This window comes from Orcinus orca, chromosome 2 (assembly GCF_937001465.1).
Source record: "Orcinus orca chromosome 2, mOrcOrc1.1, whole genome shotgun sequence".
Classification (NCBI taxonomy): domain Eukaryota; kingdom Metazoa; phylum Chordata; class Mammalia; order Artiodactyla; family Delphinidae; genus Orcinus; species Orcinus orca.
The window spans coordinates 85,295,666-85,320,354 of NC_064560.1; the positions used below are offsets into that span (position 1 = coordinate 85,295,666).

At 59.2% G+C, this 24,689-nt stretch overlaps 1 protein-coding gene across 2 annotated transcripts; it reads left to right on the top strand.

Moving 5' to 3' along the window:
- Positions 1-753: 753 nt before the first annotated feature.
- SEMA7A (semaphorin 7A (John Milton Hagen blood group)) lies at positions 754-24,276 on the top strand. Of its 2 annotated transcripts, none has more exons than XM_033440061.2 (14): positions 754-987; positions 15,054-15,205; positions 15,723-15,764; positions 16,094-16,186; positions 16,400-16,484; positions 16,635-16,745; positions 17,404-17,543; positions 18,175-18,359; positions 19,257-19,365; positions 19,450-19,648; positions 21,501-21,628; positions 21,832-21,992; positions 22,192-22,253; positions 22,575-24,276. In XM_033440061.2, the coding sequence occupies exons 1-14, from the start codon at positions 819-821 to the stop codon at positions 22,934-22,936; spliced, it is 1,998 nt and encodes a 665-aa protein (XP_033295952.1). In that variant the 5' UTR covers positions 754-818; the 3' UTR covers positions 22,937-24,276. The 2 variants fall into 2 exon arrangements, with proteins under 2 accessions (XP_033295952.1, XP_049561706.1); XM_049705749.1 differs by lacking the exon at positions 754-987 and adding an exon at positions 1,111-1,126.
- The last annotated feature ends 413 nt before the right edge of the window (positions 24,277-24,689 follow it).

Sequence of the window (24,689 nt, forward strand, 5' to 3'; positions counted from 1 at the left end):
GGCAGAGATCACTTAAAGCTGGTCTGATTCTGCCTCCCCAACAGTGAGTCCTGGGCATGCAGGATGCTCCCCTCTCTTTCTACTTGGGGAAGGGGACTTCTTAATTATATCCCCCTCCACTCACATGGAAATGAGTTTGGATTTTCTGAGCATACACCAGCTGGCTGGGGGGGAGGCAGCCCAGAAGGCTGCTGCTGGCTGGGGAAGGGAGGAGAAAGGAGGGGAGGGAGCCAGGCCAAGATGAAAATTCCGTGTTCTCACAGCAGAGCAAGGATGGGGCTCTGAGTGCTCCCCACAGGTTACTGACCCTATGCCTGAAACCCACCCCCCCTCATTAGGGAAAAGCATCTTGCTCCTGCTTATAGGCTCAGAGGAGCTGTTATCCACTCAGGCCAGTCCATCCTCTGAGCACTACAGCCTTCATGGTCCAAACACTTAACTGACCATTAGCGAGGTTGTGCTCTCAGGAGAGGTCCTCCCTGACTTCTAGGCCAATCCCTTTATGGGGTGGGGGGAGTGAATCTAAGGCCCTGAGAGGGGACAGGACCTGGAGCCGATCACAGAAGACCACAAGTCTGCCTTGCTTCCCGCCCACCCGGGTTCTCCCCGTGGAGTTGCCCAGGAAGAGGTGGTGAAGGTTCCTCGGGCGGCGGTCACTGCGCCTCCTTGGCCAGCCGGGAGGCGAGAAAGGCTGCGAGGTGGGGGGAGGGGCGGGGTGGGGTCAGGCGTTTGACTCCGCCTCCTCGCGCTTGATTCTGCCTGCTGTCGCGCGCTGGCTCAGTCTCTGCTGCTCTCCGCTGTCGCTCCCGGGCCTCGGGATGACACCGCCTCCGCCCGGATGCGCCTCCCTCGGCGCCCCGCGCGCCCGCGTTCCCAGTCCGCTGGCTCGGTCCGGGCTCCCGCTGCGGCTGCTGCTGCTGCTCTGGACGGTTGCCGCCTCCCAAGGCCACCCAAGGAACGGACCCCGCATCTCCGCTGTCTGGAAAGGTAGGTGGCGCCGCGTGAGCGGCGGGGCGCGGGATCCGATGCCGCGCGGCGCGGGTGCGGAGTGTGCGGCACCGGAGGGAGTGCGTGCGCGCGGCTCTGCGGGTCCTGGGCTGTCCCCGTGGATAGCGTGTGGGTCTGGGTGAGTGTGTGAATGTGCGCGCTGCTACACTGGAGCGGGCAGTAACGCTGCGGCGAGAGAGCCGCGGGGGCTGGAGACGCGGCTAAGTCACTCCAAGTCCGCCCGCAGCCGGGAGCCGCAGCGCCCGGGCGCAGGGGGGAGGGAGAGGGCCCCTCTCTCGGCCCCGAGGCGCTCTTGGTCCTCCAGCGGTGGGGCCTCTGTGCGGGATCCTTTCTCCCGCCGGGACCCCCACCCAGCTCCTCTCTTCCTGAGCTGCGGTCTCCGCTGTCGCGCGGGGCGCAGGCTGGGCCGGCAAGGGGGGCGCGGACCCTTTGCCGCCGCCGCCGCCGCGCTCCGGCTGCAGGAACAAAGACCCCGCTGCCTGCCCCCCGCCCCCGCCCCGGCCCCGAGCGCAGGCCGGGTAGAGGGGGTGGGCACCCAGTGGTGAGCCGGGACGTGGTGCGGTGCGGAGGCTTCAGGCACCGGGGCGCTGCCTCTGCAGTGCCGGGACCGGCCGCTCCCTCCTTGTCCGCACGTGGCAGTTGTCACCAGGAATCGGCGCCAGCGTGGGGGGCAGTGCCCGTTGGGTGGGGCGCGGCCATTGGGACCCCCAGGCAGAGGATCTGGGGAAGGGCTGCAGCTTTTAGGCCCTGGTGGTTATGTGAACTTGGGGGACCGGAGTCTCCCCCAGGGGCGCCTCAGTTTAGACCACACTGTACGATGGGTCAGAAAGCCGGCTGGGTGGGTTTTGAGGTTTTTCTGCCGCGAGGGGCTGAGCTCGCCTCCCCTGCAATGCACACATATGCTTCCCCACCTCCAGGCTGACTGGGCTCTGTCCCCAAATTTGGCGGCGCTGGGCCCCCCTGTGGTGGTGGTGGCCTTGCAGTGGGGGGTGGGGGGATCTGGCCCCTCCGGGAGCCCTTTGATGCCTGAGGCGGTTTGCAGGGATTGCCAGAGCCTGAGCATTATCTGGGGCAGGTATTCTTAGCAGAGAGAGAAGAAGAAGAAAAAAAAAAAACCGCTCAAAGAGCGAGTGGCCTGAACTGCGGCTGCAGTGGAGGGGATGTGACTTGCCCAAGGTCACTCTGCATTGTGTGAGCTCACAGTGCAGTCAGGGGGCTCTGATCTGGCACAGGACCAGTGCTTGTTCTGGGTTAGGAAGTGGAGAAAGATTTAGGCAATTTTTTGGCCATAAAGAGGGTACTCTGGGGGCCAGCTCTGCTACCCAGCCAGAGAGGCATTCCTGGTGGAAGTGGAGCAGGACATCTGGACCTCTGGCCATCTATCTACTCATGGTGGACACCTACACACCCCTCAGTCGTATTAGCTCCAGTCTGAGCTTCCTCTGCCTTCCCAGCATCTTTGCCTTGCCTCAGTCCCCTTAGCTGTCTTGGACAGCACGGCATTTGTACACGCTGAAGCAGATGAATGGCCACATCTGAGTGTTCTGGAATCTCCCTCTGCGCCAAACCTTTGCATTTGGCTCTGCTTGTCCACATCCCCCATCTTCCCAAGATACCCTTCCACACACATACTTAATGCACACCCACCTCTTAGCACCTAATGCTGCCTCCCCATCTCGGGCACTTAGTCCCCACCCTGAGGCTATTTAAAACTGCTTTCTGTCCTCTTACCCACTTTCCAAAGTGCTCTCTCCCCTGCACACAGTTCACTATTGTAGCCACACTGGCCATGACTTCTGCTTGGTAATACACTATTGACCCCCACTGGGGTCTGCCAGCCCCTCACCTATCTTGTCCAAGGGCCGTCTGTGGTCTTCTTCACCAGTGCCAGGCACCCCACTGGCCAGACAGACCCTGCCATCCACCTGTCCCCCAGGACCACCAGCTGGTAATGGTATGCCTAGCTGACAGCTGCCTCCTAGTTCCTGTGGAGTGACACATGGTAGTCGGACGGGAATGGGCTTGGGCGGGGCAAACGAAGGAGTAGGGTGAGAGGAGGACCCTTGCTGTAGGCCTAGTTCCCTGTATACCAGTGGGTTTAGGGGATGCGGACGGTGGCCTCCAGGAATGACTAGATCAAAGGTAATGGTGGTTCTGGAGCTGCTTCGCCATGAGGCCTAGACAGGGCTTTTAGTTATAAGACAGGACAGGTGTGGGGACTGGAATGGGTATGGAGGGATCTTCTCCATAATTTATTTTCTGCTGCTTGGACCTATAAGTTCTAGGGAAAGATTAGATAAGGGAGCTCTGGGAGGGTCCCAGCCTGCCCTTCTCAGGGCGGTTGATGCCTCTCTAGCCTGATGAAGGCCTGGCCCAGAACAGCTCTGGACAGAGAGAGGGATGTGCTAGTACTGACCTGCCAGGTACCCTTGAGCTCTGTACCTGTTTCTGACCCTCAGAGCTTGCCAGGGCTCTGGAGGTTGTCCCCCAAGGGCTGTCGCTGACACATGGGTCAGTCAAGGATGTGACTTTGTGGGCCTGACCTCCCTGCAGCAGGGACTGGAGGGGGTGGTTTGAAGGTAAGGGCAGGAGGTTGGCACGCTTGTGTAAGCTGTATACCCCTCTCCCATTCCATCCCTGGTTGGAGGAGATGGAGAAGCCCAGGAAGGCCCTGACCTCCAAGGTCAGAGGTGAGCCAGCTTGTCCACAGCAAGAAACAGAGCCCAGTCTCCACTTCTCCAGCTGGTTCTGGCCTCACCCTTGTCCAGTTAAACAACAGGATGTTATTGTTGACTTGGTGGCTGCTGGGGGAGCCATTATGGGGCCGCTCCGCAGGGCGGGGGGTTGTTGTTACCTCCTCTAGGGGATGAGGTCACAGCTGGGGCTCTCCAAGCATCACCATTTCCGGTGGGAATCCTTGCCCCCTTGGGAACTTAGATGTACTCATCACCTTCAAGGTGAACTCCCCCTGCTGAACAGGGTGGCGGGGTGGGGGAGCAATTCCCAGGAGGAAGGGGGGTTTTCTAAGCTGGGAGAGATGGGAGAGATGCTTGGTGATGTCACCAGGAGTTTCCTGCCAAGCTCTGTGGCCCCTCTGTCCTGAATAGTGAAGATTCTACGAGCAGGCTGGGGTGAGGTAGATGCTGGCACAGGCCCAAGATGACCACGGCGTGGAGGAAAGAGATGGGAAGTTGGAAGCCTGGTTCTGGACCCAGCTCTGCTGATTTTCCTTGCGACTCTGGGCAAGTGCTTGCCTTTTCCTGAGCCTCAGTTTCCTCAAATTTCCAAAGCAGGTATAGGGAGGAGCTTATACTTATCAGAGCACTAATCCCTTGCCTCTCTGGGGTAGGTGGAGGCTGCAGTGGTCTGTTCAAACCCTAGCAGTGAGGAGAAATTGAGATCTGGGAAGTCAGGGAAATCCTTTAGTTTCGTGTTCTTTCCTTTCTTTTTCTCTCATAAGCGAAGGCTGGTGATCAGCTGGAGGAAGTGGCTCATTTGGGTTGTGACCTCAAGGGTGGGCATAGTAATTCAGCATCTTTGACATTTATCATTTGCTGGGGCCAACCTTGTGCTGGTCCTGGGCTTGGGGACCAGGGATGAGAAACTAGATGTGTCCATAGGCTTCTCCGTGTAGATGGGGAGACCGACAGGCAGGTCAACCTACAGTTACAATGAAATGTGTCAGGGCCGGTAACAGAGGCAGCTGTGGGGGTCGAGGAGGTACCTAACCCAGTCTGCACAGTCAGAGAAGGCTTCCTGGAAGAGGTGATAAGTCAGGATGGCAAGAGGAATAGGAGCCAGCTTGGGGAGGGGTGGGACAGGAGGAAGTACCCTGGTGTGACAGGATTTCAGACCCCAGAACTTGCAACTAGGACCAAGGAGAGGAAAGGAGCTGTGTGGGGGTCCCCAAGAGGGAGACGTTAAGTCAGCCTGGGCCTGGGGGCTCCAGGAGGGTTTCATGCAGGAAGGGATATCTGAGCTATGCCACCTGACCTTCCACAGCCAGCCCAGCAGTAGGAAGGAAGGACCATGGCAGGCAGGGAAGACTTCCCCAGTGTCACAGCTCCCTGATGGAAATCTGGGGCTGGGTCCAGGGACACCAGGGCTTTCCGCCTGACTCCTGACTACAGGAGTTCTCCAGGTGAGGAGGCCCAGTCCTCAGCAGAGACTCTCCATGGGGTGAGGAGCTCCCCCAGCATCAGCCGGGCCCTGCAGGTGTGGGAGGGGCAGATGACCTTCCTCTGCCTAGCTTCCCCTTCCAGGAACCTTCACCTCAGCAGGGGTGTATCACTACCCAGGCTGGGCACTTGGGAGAAGCAGGGAGAGCTGGACACTCTTCTTGGAGGAGGGCCAGGCCAGGGCCCCTAATGTGCAGGTGGGAAGCTGAGGCTCAGCCTAGGGGGTGGGGCGCAACAGCCTACAGGGGGCAGTGGTAGGAGTGGGTGGCCCTGGAGTTGACAGCTCAGCCCTCACCTGATGTCCTACCCTCTACCCCTAGTCCCATTTCAGCCACTGCAGTGCTGTCTAGCTATGTCACAAGAGACTGACCACACTTCCCGTGCTCTGGTTGACAGCTCTGGGGCCAGAAAACTTCCCCTTTTCTTGGTTTCCTTTTTTGGCAAGGTCTGGCTGCCCTGGAAGCTTCCTCTTTTGTGGGGGGGGGGGAAGAGATAGGGGGTAGGAAGGGGTCCTCCTAGAGCAGGGACTGTGGCCTCTTGTTTGGTACCCCCATCAGAGAACATGGACTTCTCCCTTCCCTAGCCAGCCCAGGCAGTGACGGACCGTTTGATCCATCTCTTTCTTTCCCCCTATGGTCTAGTCAGCCTCCAAGCCTCTTGTTCCACCCCTACCCCCCACTTTGGCCTGGGCCCTGCTGTGTCTTCAGGACTGTGCCCTGGCCTTCTCCAGGCCCTTGCATCCCTCTGGGTCACTGTGCTGAGCATTCCAGCTGGAGCACACAGCCCACCTGATCTCCTACAGTTCTTCCCTCACCATTCCCCAGCTCCCCATGCTTTCCTGCCTCAAGGCCATTGCCCTGCCGGTCATCCCTCCATGTACCCAACTCACCCTCCTCCTTTCTGCCATTTCTATCTCACTTCCTCTAAGGAACCTTGTTGGATGACGCTAACACAGCCTGATGTCAGAAAACAAACGTCAGAGATCAGCTGGGTCAACATTCTACAGATGGGGAAACTGAGCTCTGAGATGACGGGGACTGGCCCAGCATCACCCAGTGAGACAGGCAGAGCTGGGACCAGGCTAGGTCTTCTGCCCGAGCCTGCCCTGGCCTTAGCTTTTGGCCTCCCTCCACTTGTCTGTCTGTCTTCATGCTCTGTCCCCAGGCTTATGGCTCCCTGTGCCCATTTCTTCCTCAGCCAGTTCAGCTGAGCCCAGACTCTCCCTGCCCCAGTGCTGTCTGCTCCCAGGAGCCCCAGCAGCCACGACCGTCCTCCCTTCAGGACCTTAGGTTTGGGCCAGCTCCATGCACTCTTCTGGTCTTTTCCTCAGGGCAGCTGGGCCTCAGGTCTCGGGGGCAGGTTGATCTGTGTCATGGCCTGGGCTAATCTGGGTTTAACCGTCACAGCAGCCTGGGATTAGGCGGATGCTGTCGAGCCTCCTGCACCCCCTTCTTCCAGTCAGGGGCTGGGGCTCTGAGCCAGCACACCCCTGGGGGCAGCCCTCACGATGGAGGGCAGCCAGTTCCTGCCCCGTGCCTAGGTCTGTGTTCCGCTCCTCTGGGGGAGGGAAGAGGAGAAGCCCTGGGTTTGCCCTGGGGGGGCATGCTGGTGCCTGGAGAGGTGGGCCTGCGGCCTGTGACGAGAGAGGGCACGTGGGGAGGTCAGGAGCTTTGCGCAGCCAAGGACTGTGACAGGAAGTGAGAGCAGGAAGGGTCAGTGTGGGGTGGTGCCACAGGGGAAGACTTCCTGGGGAGGGGGAAGAGCCAGGCTAGAGAGAGAGGCAGGGACGTGGGGTGGGGCAGAACGGGGCACAGACTGCTGCTCGTGTTCTTTGTCTTCTGGGCCCAGGGCTCTGGGCCAGCCTAGTGAGGGAGGAAGGTCACTGTGGTAAGCTCGGCACCCTAACAGCGGCCCAGGAACCTGTTCTAAGGTGTCTCCGCGTCTGACACTGGGGTTTGACCTACCCCAGTCCTGCTTCTCCTTGCGCTCTGAGCTGCCCCCTCTTGCCCAGTCCTGGCCGTGGCTTGGCCCAGGGACCATGGAGTAGGAGGAGGGCTGGCCTTCACCTTCAGGATCCCACAATCCAGATGAAATTCCACCAAAACAGTGTGATCTGAGAGAAGATAGTGTGTGCCAGATGGTGTATAGCACAAGGTCAGAGGGAGGACGGAGCTGTGAGGGCTGGAGCAGTCTGGAACACTTTGTGAAGCCAGGGGGATTGAGGCTAGATCTTAAAGGACAGGTAAGACCACGTGCCTAGAGAGAAGGGGAAAGGGCAGTCAGGGGAAGGGAAAGCACAAGCCAAAGGGTGGAAGCGGGACTCAGCCGTGGCAGAGATGAGCAGAGACGGGTGGGCCTTGACTGCCAGGTAGAGGAGTCGGGCCCTGCTGGGACAGGCAGTTGGGACCCATGGTGGTTCTTTTTTTTTTTGCAGTACGCAGGCCTCTCACTGTTGTGGCCTCTCCCGTTGCGAAACACAGGCTCTGGACATGCAGGCTCAGTGGCCATGGCTCACGGGCCCAGCCGCTCCGCGGCATGTGGGATCTTCCTGGACCGGGGCATGAACCTGCGTCCCCTGCATCAGCAGGTGGACTCTCAACCACTGCGCCACCAGGGAAAACCCCATGGTGGGTTCTTGAGCTGAGGAGCCAGGGTGGGTAGAAGCGAGTGTTTTTTGCCTGTGCAGGTTGGGTGGGAACCTGGCTGGCCGGATAGTAAGGAAGGGTCTCAGCACATCCTCCCTTCTCTATAGCCTGTCCCAGACTGCACAGCACTTCTATTCTGGGCAGAGACCATGGGATACTTGTACGCTGGTCAGTACTCAGGGCCGCAGTACACCCCCAGATCCCTAGTCCCCTCCCCACCTCAGGCCTGCACACCCACGCTTACTTACACACACTGTCTTTAGGGCATCGTGGATGAAGCTCGGGCATTCATTGGCCAAGCAGCCTCTGACCAGGCTCCATCCTCTCTGGGCCTCAGTCTCCTCATCTGTATGGGAGAAGCTGGCCTAGAAGCTTCCAAGGGCTCATCTATGGAACACAGCGTTATAAATACAGATTCCAGAGTCAGTCTGCCTGAGTGTCAACCTCCACACCACCACTTAGCTGTGTGATCTTGGGCAAGTTAACTCAACTTCTCTGTGTCCAGCTGCCCTCATCTGTAAAATGGGCATAATAAGAGAAGCCACGGACTTCCCTGGTGGCGCAGTGGTTGAGAGTCCGCCTGCCGATGCAGGGGACACGGGTTCGTGCCCCGGTCTGGGAAGATCCCACATGCAGCGGAGCGGCTGGGCCCGTGAGCCATGGCCGCTGAGCCTGCGCGTCCGGAGCCTGTGCTCTGCCGCGGGAGGGGCCACAGCAGTGAGGGGCCCGCGTACCGCAAAAAAAAAAAAAAAGAGAAGCCACCTTATAAGAGTTCAGTGATGATTGAATGAGTTAATACACCTGGCACTCAGAGAAGTGCCCGGCACATAGTATATGCTATGGAACGGTTAGGTCGGGGTGGGGGTGGGGATATCATCATTGCCAGTATCATCCTCCTCCTTTGGCATCTCTGATTTCTGATGAAATGCAGCCCTGGCAGCCCGGCCCCTGCTAGCTCTCCCTAACTGCCTATGTTGGCTGACTGCCCTTGTTCTCTGACCCCTCCCTCCTTCCCCACCGGCCCAGGCTAAGGCTGAGGTAAGGAACCTTCTGTTTCTCAGCAGTCTTCCTGTCCTGCCTGCGTTCTTCTACTTGGGGTGGTTTAGCCCTCCTCTGCCCTCTCCCTGACCCCTGCCCTGGCTCTGGGCCCAAGGGCAGGCCCTGCACCTCTGCCCATCCTTTCCTTTGAAGGATCCACCAGCTGACTTCAGCCTCACTCTAGGGCTTTTGGAACCTGCTGAGCTGAAGAATGGGCAGAATCTTGACGTGGCCTCCTGCCTTCCCTGGGCTTGGAGCCTCCTCCCCCCTCTGGCTGGGCCTCTGTGCCAGCCTTCCCTCCCCGAGCCCCTGGAATCTGCTTCGGCTCGGCCCCGCCCCCAGGACACACTCAGCTTTCTCTCCACACTACTTCTTACCCACAAGCCTTTGCCCCACCAGCCAAGCCTTCTGGTCCTTTGAGTACAGTGGCGCAGTGCAGAGAGCACACAGCCCTTGCTGGCGTGGAAGGCCCTCAGTTTTCCTGTCTATAAAATGGGCACGCAGATGCTGTCCTGCCTTCTTTACAGGGTGGTTGGGGGATTTGGTGAGCTAGTTGCTGGAAGCAGATGAGGACATGGTTTCTTCTGCTGCCTCCATCTCTAGGAAGCCATCTCTGACTTATCCAGTACTCACTACCCCACACTTTCCCCAAACGCCCCCAAACTTAACCCTGATTGTTTTGTTCCAAGAGTCATGGTGGGTCATAAAACCTAGACCTTAGCCCCTCCAGTCCACAGAGGAGGAAGCTAAACTCAGGAAGGCCCAGCTCTTGGTCACAGTCACAGCCAACCAGCCACTTGGCTGAGAGAGGGAGCACAAAGCTTTTTAGAACCATGGCTGAGCCCACACCTGAGATGCGCTCCCCTCCCACCCACGGCTGACCTTGGTGGGCGGGAAGACGCTCCCCCTCGGCCCAGCACACAGCTCACTGTTCCCATGGCTGATAAAGAGAGACACACCTCCCACACCCCCATGAACTAAGTACCGCCTCAAGGACCCACCGCCTGCCCCAGCACACCGGCTCTGCCCATCAGGCAGCTGTGTCTGGAGCCTTGCCCTGCTGAGTGTCGCCAGCACCCCAACGGCAAGCACAGCCCTTCCTTAGCACAGGCCCGTGCCTCCCAGGAAACTGGGCTTCTGGATATGAGGAGCGGCTGCTCGTGCCCTCATGCCTGGCCATACTGCGAGAGGCAACATCGATGAAACATTTGTTCCTTTGCCCCCCCTCCCCCTCCAGTGAAAGGTTTCCGTCCACCAATCTGACACACGCAGAGTTCCACAGTTAGTCATTCCTTTGAGTTTAAGGCTTTGATTGCTGAAGGCCCCTGGAGATCAGAGTCTTACCTGGAAGACTGGTGGCTGGTTGATTCCCTTCAGTTATCAGGTCAGTGACTTATTCCCTGGCCTGCAAGAGAGCATAGGGTGGAGAGCAGGAGATGACACAGGGAAGTAGAGAGAAGGTGATGTACAGCTTTTTGAAGATCAAGAGGCGCTCAAGGAAGTTCCGGCTGTGGTCCTGGTCTGGAGCCGGGTGATGGGCACCAGAAACCCTGAGCGGCTGCCTCGCTCTGCTTCTGTCTCCCTTGTTCTTTTTTTTTGGCTGCACCGTGTGGCTTGCAGGATCTCAGTTCCCTGACCAGGGATTGAACCCGGGCCACGGCAGTGAAAGCCTGGAATCCTAACCACCAGGCTATCAGGGAACTCCCCTGTCTCCCTTGTTCTGTGCCTTGGGCCAGTGGTACGGGCTCTCTGGCCTCCGTGCCTCCTTCAGCTTAGTGACTATTCTCTTCCCTTCCACCTTGACCTGTGGGGTTCCAGAGGGTGGCGAGGCTGCAGGCTAATTCCTGGGCCCCGCACGGGCCTTCCCTCTTCCTCTGGCGAGGGTGTGAGGGGGGACTGGTGATTCAGGTGGGGCACGACTGTGGGAGGAGACTCCTGCCTGATGTGGTTGGGCCTCCAGTCCGAGGCAGGCCTGGCTCCTGCCCCACGCTCGGGCCTCCCTGGCTGCCTGACTCAGGCACTCCCTGCTGGGCACAGCATTCCTGCCCTTCTCAGACCCGCCTCGCTGCCTGCTCTCAAAGGGCTCCTTGAGATTAGGATTCAAGGCCCGTCAGGTCACTGGGTCAGCTTGGAAGGCTGTCCCTGCCCAGACCAGACTGTGGGGTCCATCCCTTGTTGCTCCCTTCACAGGTAACGACACTGCCCCCCATCCTAGCCGCCACTCCACCCTCCCCCTGAGCAGCCCTCTTTCACAAGTAATGAGGATACGGGGTTGGCAAGGACCAGATGGGGACAGCACCCAGAGTGAATGAGGAGGAATGATGCTCTACCAGGCAGACCTGCTTTAGGAAAACCCACTCCACGGAAGTTCACACTTGTCCCAGCCAGTCGGTTGCTGGGATTGTGCTGGGAGGGTGGGGGGTATGAGAGGAAGGTCTGATTCGTTCCAACAGGATCAGAGCCCCATGGATGGCCTGGCTGGGGGCCTGTAATAGGGGAGGACAGCCCCTCACACCCAGCCATCTTCTCGACCCTCATTTCTGGTGGGGCTGGGGCTGGGCCTTGTTGGTCCTGCCACTGTGAGGAAGGTGGGGGCTTCGGGGGCCATGGAATCTAGCTGGGTATGGGGCAGCCTGACTGTGCCCTTTCTTGGTCCAGAAGGAGCCAGGATTGGCTCAGAATCACATGGGGGTGGGGTGGAGGCTTGTGCTCGGCCCGCCCCTGGGGCCATGCCCACCCCACGTGTCCCTAGCCCCCTCCCCTGCCTGAACCCCTGGTTATTCTGGGAGCTTTTAGCTCCCACTTAGTCAGCCACTAATGCGTCAGGCCGGGGAGTGAGGGGGGAGACACGGTGCCAGACGGTGCTCCTTTTAGACATCCAGGATGGAAAGCAGAGGGGGCTGGTCAGGCAGGGGGACCTGGGGGGTGATGCTGGAAGAGAGGAGGCTTTCTGGATCCTGGCCCTGCTCATAGATAGGAGAGGGCAGCTCCGCAGACTGACAGGCAGTGGGTTGGTGTATCCTTGGGCCGCTGCAGCTCCCTTCCCCCATCACACTCGGGGCTTCAGCCCGCCTTCCTGATTCTCCTCTCATTAGGTCTCTGTACCCACCGTACGGTCAGCTTCCCCAGCTTCCCCACCGTTGCTCAGGCTGTTTCCACTGGCCGGAATTTTCTTCCTGCCTGTTTCTGACCCATCTAGCTTTGGTCCGCCTTCCCCATCCTTTTGGATTCCTAAGGAAGCAAAAAGACGCATTTAGGGATGCGGCACTTGCTCCCTTGGCTGGGCCTCTTTAGGAGCAGCCCCCAGCCTTGCTCAGCCTCTGCGTGGGTGGAGCCTTGAATGCCGCCACCTCCCCTCTTGGTGCCAAGGGGCCACAGATCCTGGCTGTGAAGGCTTGGTTCTGCCTTCACTTCCAGGCAGCCCTCCTGCCCCTGAGCCCCCAGCCCCCGGCTCCTGTGACCTGAACAAAGCTTCCTTTCATGTATTCATTGAGCTGCTGCCGCTCAGACACTTCCCGGGCACAATCAGGCCCTTTGAGGGCCTCGGGCAGTACGGGAGCCGGGCTGGGGCTGGGGTAGAGAACGGGCCAAGGCCTCGTCCTGGGGCCGAGCTGGTGCCGTCTCCCCCATGCACATCACCAGGCACAGAGCCGGGAGGGGCGGGTTCTTCGGGGTCGAGGGAGGCAATGCTCCTGGGCTCCTGTTTGTTCTTCTGCAAAATGAGGTGAGCAGTCGCTTCCTCCCTCCATATCCTGACCCTGGCAGCCACAGCCAGGATTTGAGGGGAACAGGGCTCATACTTGCAGATCCGTGCAGGACTGTCCTGGCTGGGAAGCCCCCGACGCCGCACCCAGCAGCAGGCAGCCCTCCCCCTCCCTCTGTGTTCTCAGCAATGCTTTGTGAGCAGCTCTGGGGTCTGTACCAGCAGTTTTGCTTGCGTGGTATGGAGGCTTGCTTTGCTATGACAGTTTCACCTCTCCAGCTGGATTCCGGGATAGGGCCGGGCCTCCCCCTCAGGCCTTGCTCTCTGGGGCCAGGCTGAGTCTCTCCCATCAGACTAGACTTCCCAGGGCAGGACTGCATCTCCTCCTCACTCTGACGGCCCTGTGACCCCAGACAAGGGCTCCCTCAGGCCCCCTTCATGTACCCCTTTCTCCACCACTAGAGCTGTGCATTGGCTGTGCAGGCCCCTCTTCTGAGGCCTGGGGTTGTGGCCTTGATGTGAGCCGAGGTGACTGTTTGGAGGTGGCCAGCATGACCTGAGCCGTGGGGCTTCTCCCCCGTGGCCTCTGGAGGGCTTCAGATCTCAGGCCCCAGCCCAACATCTTCAGACACAGACATATAGCTTTTCCCAGTCGCCTGGCTGTCTGGGGGAGTAGGTGGGGAGCTGGGGCTACGGACTGTCTAGATTCCAGGCTAGGCTGTGGGAACAGTGGCCGCTGCTCGGGCTGCGGGTGAAAGGGGAGCTGGAGCCATGGAGCTGAGTCAGGAAGGCCTTGTGTCTGTCCCCTCCAGCTGGTGGGGAGGGGGGGCCTGGGGCCTGAGACCTATCAGCCCTGCCCGAGCCTTGGCCAGCACCACACCCCTACCACCCAGCAGGAAGTGGGCTGTCAGCTCCCACCTTGCGCAGCCCTGGGGTCCTGGGAGGCTTGACGTCCTACGCTGTCAGGCTATTTGCGGAGCACCGGAGGAGACCCAGGTGAGCCCGAGGGCAGTGAGCTCAGCACTTCTCTGTGGCCTGTGGTGCGGGCATCTCGCTGAACGCACCTGAGAACCATTACTCGGTCTGGATGAGCCAGTCTCTCCTGCCTCCTAGTGCGACCTTGGGCTAGAGTATCCCTGAAGGCCCTCCGTTTCTGCGTCTGTACAGTGAGCTGGACCACAGCTGAGGTGGAGGGTAAGAATAGCCCACTTCCAGGGATGACTTGGCCACGCGGAGATGTATCTTAAGGAAAGGAAAGGGAATGAAGGTGGGGGTCGCGTGGTAGGTCGTGCTCTTCGTCCCTGCTGAATGCAGCATCAGTAGGAATGGTTCAAGCGGCACCAAGGGGAATTGGGGGCAAACTCAAGGACATGGCAGTTCTGTTCTCTCTGGGCTTGGAGGGTGTCCTGCTGGGATGTCCCTGCTAAGTTGGCTGCCCCTGAGTTTGCTGCAGCTGAGTAAACAGTGGTCAGGCTGAGGACCCAGGCTGGTCCGAGGTGGGAAGATGGCTGATTGCTGGGGGCGCAGCCACAGGCTGTCCCATTCCTGTAATTTAGCCCTGCAACCGGGACAACCTCAGCAGTGTCACCGGAGATGAGACATCTTCTCCCCGGAGGCAGTGGCTACAGGCAGTTTCTATCTTGGGAAAAATTGTCCCGGTCAGCCCTTTTACTTAAAGGCCCAGGCTGTGCTCTGTGAAGGACCCCCTGTCCCAGAGTTGCTGGGGAGGGAGGGCTGATCTTTTCCCCCCGGGGTGAGCTGGGATCTCTGTGAAACCAGGCCAGGGCAGGCCAGGGTGCAGAGTCCAGCTTGGGGGCAGGAGCTCTGGTTCCTGGCCTGCTACTGACCATGTGAGCTTGGGCTGCCCCTCTCTGGACCTTTGTTTTTCCATCTTTAAAATGGGACAGAGTGGACTTAAGATTCCTTTCCAGCTCTGATCTGTACTGACCTGCTCACTAAGGGGATGGAGTGGGCTGTGAAGGGTCAGAGAGGGCTTCCTGAAGGAGGGGATAGGGTTCTGAGCAAAGTGATTCCTGGGAACCTGAACTGTACGTGGGGTTCTTAGAGGCAGGGGGTGGAAGTGGCTGCTTGCTCTGTCCTAGATAGCAGAGAGCCTCAGAGCAGAGTTGGGAGCCCTGGTCCCTCCTGCCCAAGCCCAGCCCCTTAGGAACAGCAGAGTGTGTGTGTGGCGGTGGGGGGCGGTCTGTTCTCCCCAGGGGTCCCTAAATTCTGCCCCCACTCTGAGGTCACACATATTGTAGGGTAGGGGTCATGGCTTTGGGGTGAGGACATCTGGTTGCTGGACCCCGCCAGAGGACCCCTGTCTTCTCCCGCTCACAGCTCTTGAGTTCAGGCGCCGCCCTAACCAAATTCCAAGCACTAGTTGCTCGGGGGATGCCGGTATGCATTGTGGGGGGGGGGGGCAGGATCTTCCAGCCCAGGGTCCAGCCTCAACGTTTCTGCCAATTGTTTCTTTCTTAGGCCATGCAGGGCAGGACCATGTGGACTTTGGCCTGGCCGAGCCGCACACGGTGCTTTTCCACGAGCTGGGCAGCTCCTCCGTGTGGGTGGGTGGACGCAGCAAGGTCTACATCTTCGACTTCTCCAAGGGCAGGAACGCCTCCATGCGCACAGTGAGCCTGGACCCCTCTCCCTGCCCCCTTTTCTCTTCCCCCTTCCCCATCTTCTTATCTCCCCTCTGGCCTTGGAGAGGAGCCTCAGGGAATCTGGGGGAACTGGCATTTCTTCCAGAACTGGTCAACCCCCTATTATATCCCATAAATGGTCCCTGGGGGAGGCTCCCTGAGGGTGGTCCCAACTGGCGTGGGTGTTGGGGCAGTGTGGAGAGAAGCGCAGAGCTAACACGCCTGGCTGGGCGGGTAGCGCCGACTGCAGAGGCCTAGCAGGAAGCTGGGCTCCAGAACCCCATGGCCCCTGTCTTCTGAGATCTCTGGGCTGGCTCATGAGCTCTGGGCTCTGGCTCCGGGTATCAGGCTGAGCAGCCTGTGTGATGTTGGGTAAATCACTCCTCCTCTCAGAGCCCTAGTTGCTCATCTGTCAAATGAGCCTATCCTGAGGATGCACGGAAAGCACTTACGGGGGCATCTTGCCCCTGGCAGAGTGGACTGACGCTCCCCCTGTTCCCCTCAGGTGAACATTGGCTCCACGAAGGGGTCCTGCCGGGACAAGCAGGTGAGTGGGGGAGAGGGAGTGCAGAGGGGAGGCTGGACCCCTTGGAAAGGTTCCTGAGAGTCTGAGGAAGGAGGCCTGGCCCTGTCTTGGGAGCCCCAGTCCGGGAGGAGAGAAGTAGCCCTGCCTCAGGGTTCCCAGTCTGAGGGAGAGACACTCCTTCCCTGAGGCCCTTCCTCTGGCGTCAGCTGCACCCGCTCTGGGCCCTCCTTAGAGGCTGCCTCCTGTGCTCAGACTTCTGATGCTTTCTTCCCCCAGACCGAGGGTCCCAGTGCTAGGCCTGCCAGGGCCTCCCACCAACAAACCTCTCTCCTTCCCCTTCTCCCGAGCAGGACTGCAAGAACTACATCACGCTCCTGGAGAAGCAGGGCGAGGGGCTGCTGGTCTGCGGCACCAATGCCCGGCGCCCCAGCTGCTGGACCCTGGTGAGAAGGCCCCTCCCCCTGTGCCTGGTCAGCTCACCCTTGTCTGATGGGCTTCTGCTCCCCATGGTGGGAAGGAGGTGGGGGGACTCTGAGGCTGGCCTCACCTTGTACAGAGTTCCTGGGAGGATGGGGACCCTGGCTGGGCAGCTGGCACCCATGGGAGGCAGTGACTGTGGGATCACATGGCAGTCTGACCCCCTTGGTCTCCCCCAGGTGAATGACACTGCAGAGTTGCTTGGTGAGAGGAGAGGCTATGCCCCCTTCAGCCCGGATGAGAACTCCCTGGTTCTGTTTGACGGTAGGGCTGTGGCTGGCGCAGGAGGGTTCCCAGAGGGCTGCCGCCCTGGGCAGGGGGAGGGTGGTCAGCTCTGTGCCTGGTGACCCAGGTCCGGGGGAGGGATTTCCAGGGCCTGTGTGCCCTTACCCGTGCTCCTCCCACTGTGCCCAGGCTCTGAGGTGTACTCCACTATCCGGAAGCAGGAATACAATGGGAAGATCCCTCGGTTCCGCCGAATCAAGGGTGAGATTGAGCTGTACACCAGTGATACCGTCATGCAAAGTGAGTCAGGCTCCGGCTGGGCCGGGCTGGGCTGGGCTGGGCTGGGCTGAATGAGGCGGAGTGAATGCTCAGGGCGGCAGATGGGATCCTGACGTTTATGGGGAGGCTCCCCTAGGGCCGCTAGGGCCACAGGCCAGTCGGGAAAGCGGGAGCTTGGTACAGCCCTGGGAAGATAGAGCTGAGGAGGTTGGCCTGGCAGGGAGCAGGGGAACAGCAGAGAGAAAGATGTGGAGGCAGGATGGGCCCAGCACCCTCTGGGAACAAATCAGAGGAAAGCCCAGACCCAGTGTGGAGTCCCCGGGTGCCATAGCGTATCCCTCTGCTGAGCTCACATGGGGGCAACACCCACTCCCTCCTCATTAGGGCTCTGCCACTTAGTCAGAAGTGACATAGGGGCCCCTAGGGCTCTCCCCCCAGTCCCTAGGCCTGAAGTCATTGCTCCTGGGCCAATGACATCTTTGTAAGAGAGGGCAACACAGGTGTGGGGTGGGAGTGCAGAGGCTCAGGCCCTTTGGGGTGTTAGATCTGTTTTTCTGAAGTTTATTCCAGGCGTGATTTGACCCGGGTTTGTTTGTGCAGACTCAGGGGGTGGGCAGGGGGTGGGTGGGTCCTTTGAGGGGCTCCCCGCCTCACACCCTTTCACTTCTGTCCCCGGTAGACCCGCAGTTCATCAAGGCCACCATTGTGCACCAAGACCAGGCCTACGATGACAAGATCTACTACTTCTTCCGAGAGGACAACCCTGACAAGAATCCCGAGGCCCCTCTCAACGTGTCCCGAGTGGCCCAGCTGTGCAGGGTGAGCAAGTGCTGAGTGGGCAAGAGTGTGTGTCTGTGCCTAAACAGGGGCGAGTGAGTGTGTGACTGCCTGTGTGCAAATGTGCAAGTGAGTCTGTATGGGACTGTGGGAGGAAGTGTGCATGCACAGGAGTGTCCCTGCACCTGTGAGTGGGTAAAGATGGTTGGGCTCAAGTGCACGTGTGATAGTGTGCAAATGTGTGTATTCGTGGAGAGGGTGCATGAGCGTGTGCGTGCAAATGAGAGTGCAATGACGTGTGTGTGTTTCCCCTGTGTGGAGGTGCTGGGTTGTGCAGGTCTGTGTCGTGTGTGTGAGCGTGCACGTGTGAGAGTGGGCAGACGTGTATCTGAGCCGGTGTGCTCTGTGGGGACCTGGTACCCGCACCCTGCAGGTCCCTAGTGTGAGCCCTGTGCCCTGGGTCAGCCAGGCCTGCCTCCTGGAGCCTGGCCCAAGAACCTGGCCTGAGTGGTGGGGTACCTCAGCCTCGTCCCCTCGCAGGTCCCGACCCCTTTCAGGGCCTCCCTTCCTCCTCAGAAGCCTGGGTGCTGGCATTCCCGGCAGCAGGTGCCCCGGGTGTGTGGGGCAGCCCAGGCAGGTGCTGAGGGACCTTCTCTCCCCTCTACCCTTCCAGGGGGACCAGGGTGGAGAGAGTTCACTGTCGGTCTCCAAGTGGAACACCTTCCTGAAAGCCATGCTGGTGTGCAGTGACGCCACCAGCAACAAGAACTTCAACAGGCTGCAGGACGTCTTCCTGCTCCCTGACCCTAATGGCCAGTGGAGGGACACTAGGGTCTATGGCGTTTTCTCCAACCCCTGGTGAGTGGCCCTTGTCCTGGTGCTGGGGCTGGCATTAGTTAAGTGTCCAGTGGGGATCAGAGGGTTTGGGCCCTGCCCAAGGGAGGGCTGGTGTGGTAAGAGCAGGGACCCCGGCTCAAGGGACAAGGCTGTTGCTGGGCCTGGGGTGGGTGGACACACAGTGCTCGGGGACATGTGTGTGCTGGTGTGTTTGTGAGTCTGTACACATGGGTGTGTGCGCATGCGCCGTATGCATGCTCACGGCTGCACTGTGCCTGTGTGCCCGCCAGCTGTGTACTCAGAGCGGTGCCCGGGAAAAGGCTGCTGCGGCCTCTGGGGTGCTGGGTGCCGGGTGCTATTACACCCGCTCAGGCACTGCCTGCGCCTGACAGTTCACACCTCTTAATCACTCTCATTGATTGAAAACAGGCAGGCAAAAAGTGTCAGGTGTGTGTGGGGAGAGGTGGGTGGCAGGGTAGGGAAGCCAAGACCCTGCTCTGGGGCTCTTGTGTGCATGGACCCAGCAGTCTGGGAAGGGGATGGAGGTCTGGCCTCCTTGGGCATCAGCATTCCAAGGATGCACGTGTTGGGATTTCTCCTGCCCTGGGGTTGGCCTCTGAACTCAGTGATTCTGTGGCAGAATAGAGGATGTGGTTTTGCACTGCAACAGAAAGAAATTAGGTTGAACTTCCCTCCCTCCCTCTTCCCGTCCTCCCTCCCTCCTTCCTTCAATGGTTTTTGGTAATGCTCAGGCACTGGCCATGGCCCCCAGGATAATCCCTGCCCTCATGGAGCTCAAAGGCCAGGGAGCTTGGTCGGAAGGCTGCAGTTGTACCCCATCTGGTGCTGGGCTCGCCTGGGTGAGTGGAGGTGGGTGGGTCCTGGGCCTCCCACTGAGGTGGCCTGTGTTTCCCCCAGGAACTACTCTGCCGTCTGCGTGTACTCCCTCGGTGACATTGACAAGGTCTTCCGCACTTCCTCACTCAAGGGCTATCACTCAGACCTTCCCAACCCACGGCCTGGCAAGGTGAGCGGTGACACCCACCATGGCCCAGGCCCCCATCCCATGGCCCAGCCACCCCATTGATCTGGACCTGTTCTCCTTTCCCAGTGCCTCCCAGACCGGCAGCCGATACCCACAGAGACCTTCCAGGTGGCCGACAGTCACCCTGAGGTGGTGCAGAGGGTGGAGCCCGTGGGGCCTCTGAAGGCACCGCTGTTCCACTCTAAGTACCACTACCAGAAAGTGGTTGTCCACCGCATGCACGCCAGCAACGGGGAGACCTTCCATGTGCTTTACCTAACCACAGGTGAGGGGCTACCCGGGACCAACCCCTCCTGCCCGCCCCCCACTCCGCCCCTGGTCTGCTTTGTAAAAATGGGTATAAAGAATAATGTAGTTAACATCCGGTTGGGAGAATTGAGTGACTGAGAGCTGTTAGGAGTTAATGTGTGTGGCTGTGGAAGAGTCAGGCAGTGAGAGCTTCCTGGAGGAGGTGGGGCAGAAGGGAGAGGGAAAGGCATCATAGGCTAGAAGGTGCCAGGATTCAGAGGCAGAAATGTTGTAAGTCTGAGCAAAGCTGGGTATAGCTTTGGTCCAGCTGTCTGACTCCTGAAGATGGTAGGAAAAGATGTGGAAGTCAGGAGGAAGGACCTGGTCCAGGGTGTCCTGTGGGCCTCTGCCACGCAGAGCGAGGAAACTGGACCCTCTCCCTGTCTTTGGGATTATGCAGATGAGAGGAAACTTTTGATGTGGGATGCAAAGAATTTAGTGAGATGTGACCAAGGACTTCCAGATGGCAGGGCCTTTGCAGAGAGATACTATTCTGGAGTCTGCAGCAGGAAGGATTGGGGCTAGATATGAAATAGACCTTTCTGCAGAGAATGGGAGGCTCTCACGGCTGGGAGAAGCGATGGGAGGCTGTCACCACGCTGTGTGGAGGAGGTGAGGGGCAGTGTGTGTATGAAGGTAGTGACTGGGCTGGGAGCTTGTCGGGCCGGAGGAGCAAGGGGCCACATCCCAGAGCCTGCAGAGGCGGGTCACAGACACATAGAGGAAGGGTCCTAGGCAGGCAATCATCTGATCATCTGACTGCTTTTTTGGGGCAAGTGATACCCTGGGAAATTGGGAGGGAGCAAAAGGGAGGTAGGCTATTCTAGAAACTGGGACAGCCCGTGAGGTCAGATTGGGAGGACCCAGGGGTCAGGATGCCCATTAGTCCCCGATAAGTGTGAATGGAGAGAGCACTGGCCTCTGAGGCAGGCAGCCTATTGTGTGACCTTGGGTTCCCCTATGCTGAACCTAAGGTCCTTTTCAGATCTAAGATTTTATAAAAATTTTAAAATCCCCTAAGACTACATGCAATGTGGAATCCTGGATTGGATCCTGGAACAGATGAAGGACATTAGTGGAAAAACCCGTGAAATCCCAGTAAAGTCTGTAGTCGATTTAATAATTATGTACCAGTGACAACTGCTCAGCTGTGACAAAGATCACAGTTATCTAAGAGGAAACATTAGGGGAAACTAGACGAAGGGTATACGGGAACTCTTTGTACTATCTTTGTAACTTTTCTGTAAATCTGAAATTATTTCAGAATAAAAAGTTTATGTTAAAGACAACAAATCCCAAAGAGTCCAGGAAGCAGAGGAGTTTATCAAAGAAGTTGAGGGGTGGAGTTCTGACCCCTCTGGGTTCCAGTCACCAGCTGTGTGACCTTGAGCAAGTTGCTTAGCCTTTCTGAGCCTCATTTCCTTATCTTCGAAGTGGGGATGATAACACCCACCTCCCAGGGGTGTGGAGGATTAAACGAAGTAATGCTAATGCATGTATCTGGAGGCTTAGCAGTGCTTGGCCATGTGAGACTGCTGGTTCTGTTCTCCATGCTCCAGCTTCCCCTGCGGCCTTGGGGAGCCCAGGGCCTCCTGCGATAGCCTCCCTGGCCCAGGCTTGAAAGCTTCCTGCGATGCCTTTGGGCTCTTAAGACCCTCCCCAGTCATGCTGTCCTCTCCCCATCCCACCCCAGTCCTATGACCCTTGCCTGAGCCATGACTTCCCAGCCCTCCCCACCGGCATCTTTCCTGGTCAGCTCAGCCCAGAGGGAGGCTGCCTGGCTCTGTGGTGGGACTCCCGCCTGCTGACCCTCTGCCTCTCACCTACAGACAAGGGCACCATCCACAAGGTGGTGGAGTCGGGGGAACGGGAACACAGCCTTGTCTTCAGCATCTTGGAGATCCAGCCCTTTCGCCGTCCGGCCACTATCCAAGCCATGTCACTGGACGCTGACCAGGTGAGCCTCCCCAACCAACCCCTGCCCTATGGGGCTGCCCAGGGATGGCCAGGTGAGGACAGAGCTCCTCTGCGTGTGATTTGCATGTCCTTTGCTGGGTCTCTGGGCCCCAGGGTCTGCCAGGCATCTGGACCAAAGCTTAGGGGCTTAGAACTCAGTTGGGATGGGGGCCCTGACCTGACTCAGTCCTTTTCTCTTTCCAGCGGAAACTGTATGTGAACTCCCAGTGGGAGGTGAGCCAGGTGCCCCTAGACCTGTGTGAGGTCTACAGTGGGGGCTGCCATGGCTGCCTCATGGCCCGAGACCCCTACTGCGGCTGGAACCAGGACCGCTGCGTCTCCATCTACAGCTCCCCAAAGTCAGAGTATGTTGGCTGGGATCCCTTGTCGCTAGGAGACAGCGAACACAGCAGTGGGGGTTGATGGGCTACAGGAGGCGGCCCTTCTGGCCAGACCCTCCTCTGGGTGGGCACCACTGCTGATGCTGGGTGGGGAGGAGGACAGGGAAGGGGCCAGGCCTGTGGGCTCCTGTCTGCTTAGCCTCTCTCTTCCTTCCAACTCCAGGCCAATGCTGCAGTCCATCAATCCAGCCGAGCCACACAAGGGGTGCCCCAACCCAAAGCCAGGTACATGACCTGGCCCTGCCCCCATCCCATTAGGGTGGTGCCGCCGTGCCCCGATTGCCCTGTCTGAGGGAGGCCTGGTCTGGTCCTGGGGGCTCCAGACAGATGGGCAGGACAGTCCTGTGGAGGGAGCCCCGTCGGTGTGGGGTGGTTGTGAGAGGAGTGGGGTGAGGGCAGCAGGGGAGAGTCAAGAGGAGACTGGGCGCTGGTTTCCCCGCCTTCATTCGGAAGCCTTGGCCTTGGAGGCCTATCAGTGGGGGAGGACACAGCCTGCCCTGGGAGCCCTCAGCCCCTCCTCATGGCTATCTGCCCATCCCTCCCCAGAACAAGCCCCACTGCAGAAGGTTTCCCTGGCCCAGAACTCTCGCTACTACCTGAGCTGCCCCATGGAGTCCCGCCACGCCACCTACTCGTGGCGCCACGAGAACAGTGTGGAGCAGAGCTGTGAGCCCGGCCACCAGAGCCCCAACTGCATCCTGTTCATCGAGAACCTCACGGACCTCCAGTACGGCCACTACTACTGCGAGGCCCAGGAGGGCTCCTACCTCCATGAGGCTCAGCACTGGCAGCTGCTGCGCGAGGATGGCGCCATGACCTCACACCTGCTGGGCCGCGCCCGCGCCCTGGCTGCGTCCCTCTGGCTGGGTGTCCTGCCCACGCTTACTCTTGGCCTGCTGGTCCATTAGGGCCTCCTGGGGCTGGGCATGCTGTAGGCTTCTGCAGCCCCAAGGCACTAGAAAAGTCTCACACCCAGAACCGGCTGGGCCCGGAGCTCCTTGCCCACCACTTCTTCCAGGGGAACTACATAACCCAACGGGGAACGCCAGGCCTGGAGATGGCCAGCCGCAGGCGGCTGCTGGGCCCCGGTGGGGCAGGGGCGGGTGTGGGCCAGAGAATGAAGGCTCCGACTGTGAAGCTGGCGCCTTGCTGACCCAAGACTTTATCTTTTGGAGACCATTTTTCGAAAACTGCTCCTCAAACTGACTAGATGCAATGATGCTCTTGGCCTAAGAGCCTGTGGCCCAGAGAGTGGGGTTTAAAGAGGGGAGTTGGGACCCCATCTCTGGACGTTTGGGCTGAGGCCTGAGTCCTTCTGGACTCTCTATACCCAAATCGCCCCCCTCATCCTCCCTCCTGCCATGGCTGGGGGTGGCTAGTGTTCCCGCAGGCCCAGGGCTGCCCTCTGTGGCCCCCTCACCAGCCCTGGGTCTCACTAGGCAGCTGCCTTGCATGTTTATTGAAGGATGTTTGCTTTCCGGACAGAAGGACGGAAAAAGCTCTATTTTTATGTTAGGCTTATTTCATGTATAGCTACTTCTGACTGCATCTGTATGAAATACCAAAACTGCGTGCTGGGGTGGGGTGGGGAGGGAGGGGCTGGGGAAGGGATGGGTCACGGGCAAGGGGGTCCCAGTCTGTGGCTCCCGGGAATGCGATAAGAGTCCAGGGATGGGTGTGGGTTTGGCGAGAGTGGCATGAGCTGGCTCTGCCCTGGGAGCCCAGTCTGAAGGGGACGTCGTCCAAGCCCCTGATGTGGGGTGGTTATGGGAGGGGGTGGGATGAGGGAGACAGGGGAGAATGAAGGAGAAAACTGAGCGCTAGTTTCACCGTGTTCATTTTGAAGGAGGAGCCAGGTCCTCAGGGGGAGGTTCTGGGACTCTGCCCTTGGCATTGGGGGTTGAGGGGTGGGGGGGTGGGGGCTCCCTCCCCTCCCCTCCTCTCAGCCCCCTTCCCCAGGGGCTGTGCTTCCATGCTCCTAGCCTCCCACCTTCAGCTCAGGACATGTTATAACTTAGGCTAAACTGTGAATTCCTGTAGGGACGACCTGGGCCAAGCTCTCCAGGTGGGCGGCTCTGCCCCCAGTCCTGTCCATGGATTTCAGCAGAGAGCTGGGCCCTTCTCTGGCTGTGTCTGGCCAGCCTGGGGCAGGGCCTGGGGCTAGTGGCCTTCCAGCTTCGGCCCCTGCATCTCTTCTCAATGCACTTTAATAATGTAACATATTACTAATAAACAAGCTATTTATTTACCTGTGTCTGCTGCTTGCCTTTAAAGCCATTCTGGTCAGGGGGTCAGGGGGTGAGGGTGAGGGCACCTGCTGCCCCTGGGAGCATCACGCACTCTCACTGGCCCTCTGCTTAGAGCCTTAGAGCTAAGGAAACACACAGCAGGGCTCCCAGTTAGTGAGAGGCAGGAGTGGGATCTAAACCCACAGCTCCTGAGCAGGGCTCTGCCTGCCAAGCAATGACCCTGGAACCCATACAGCTCCTGCACCCCACCTTTCCTCACATCTCAGGAGCGGGTCTTTCCCCTTTCCAGCCTCCACCCCCTGACCATTTCCCCTGGTAGGCCTGGCCATGCTAGAAACAGCCTTGGGCCTCCCTGCCTTCAAGGGGTCCATTCTGGGAGGGAAAGCTGATCAAATAAGACCCTGTGGGGTAA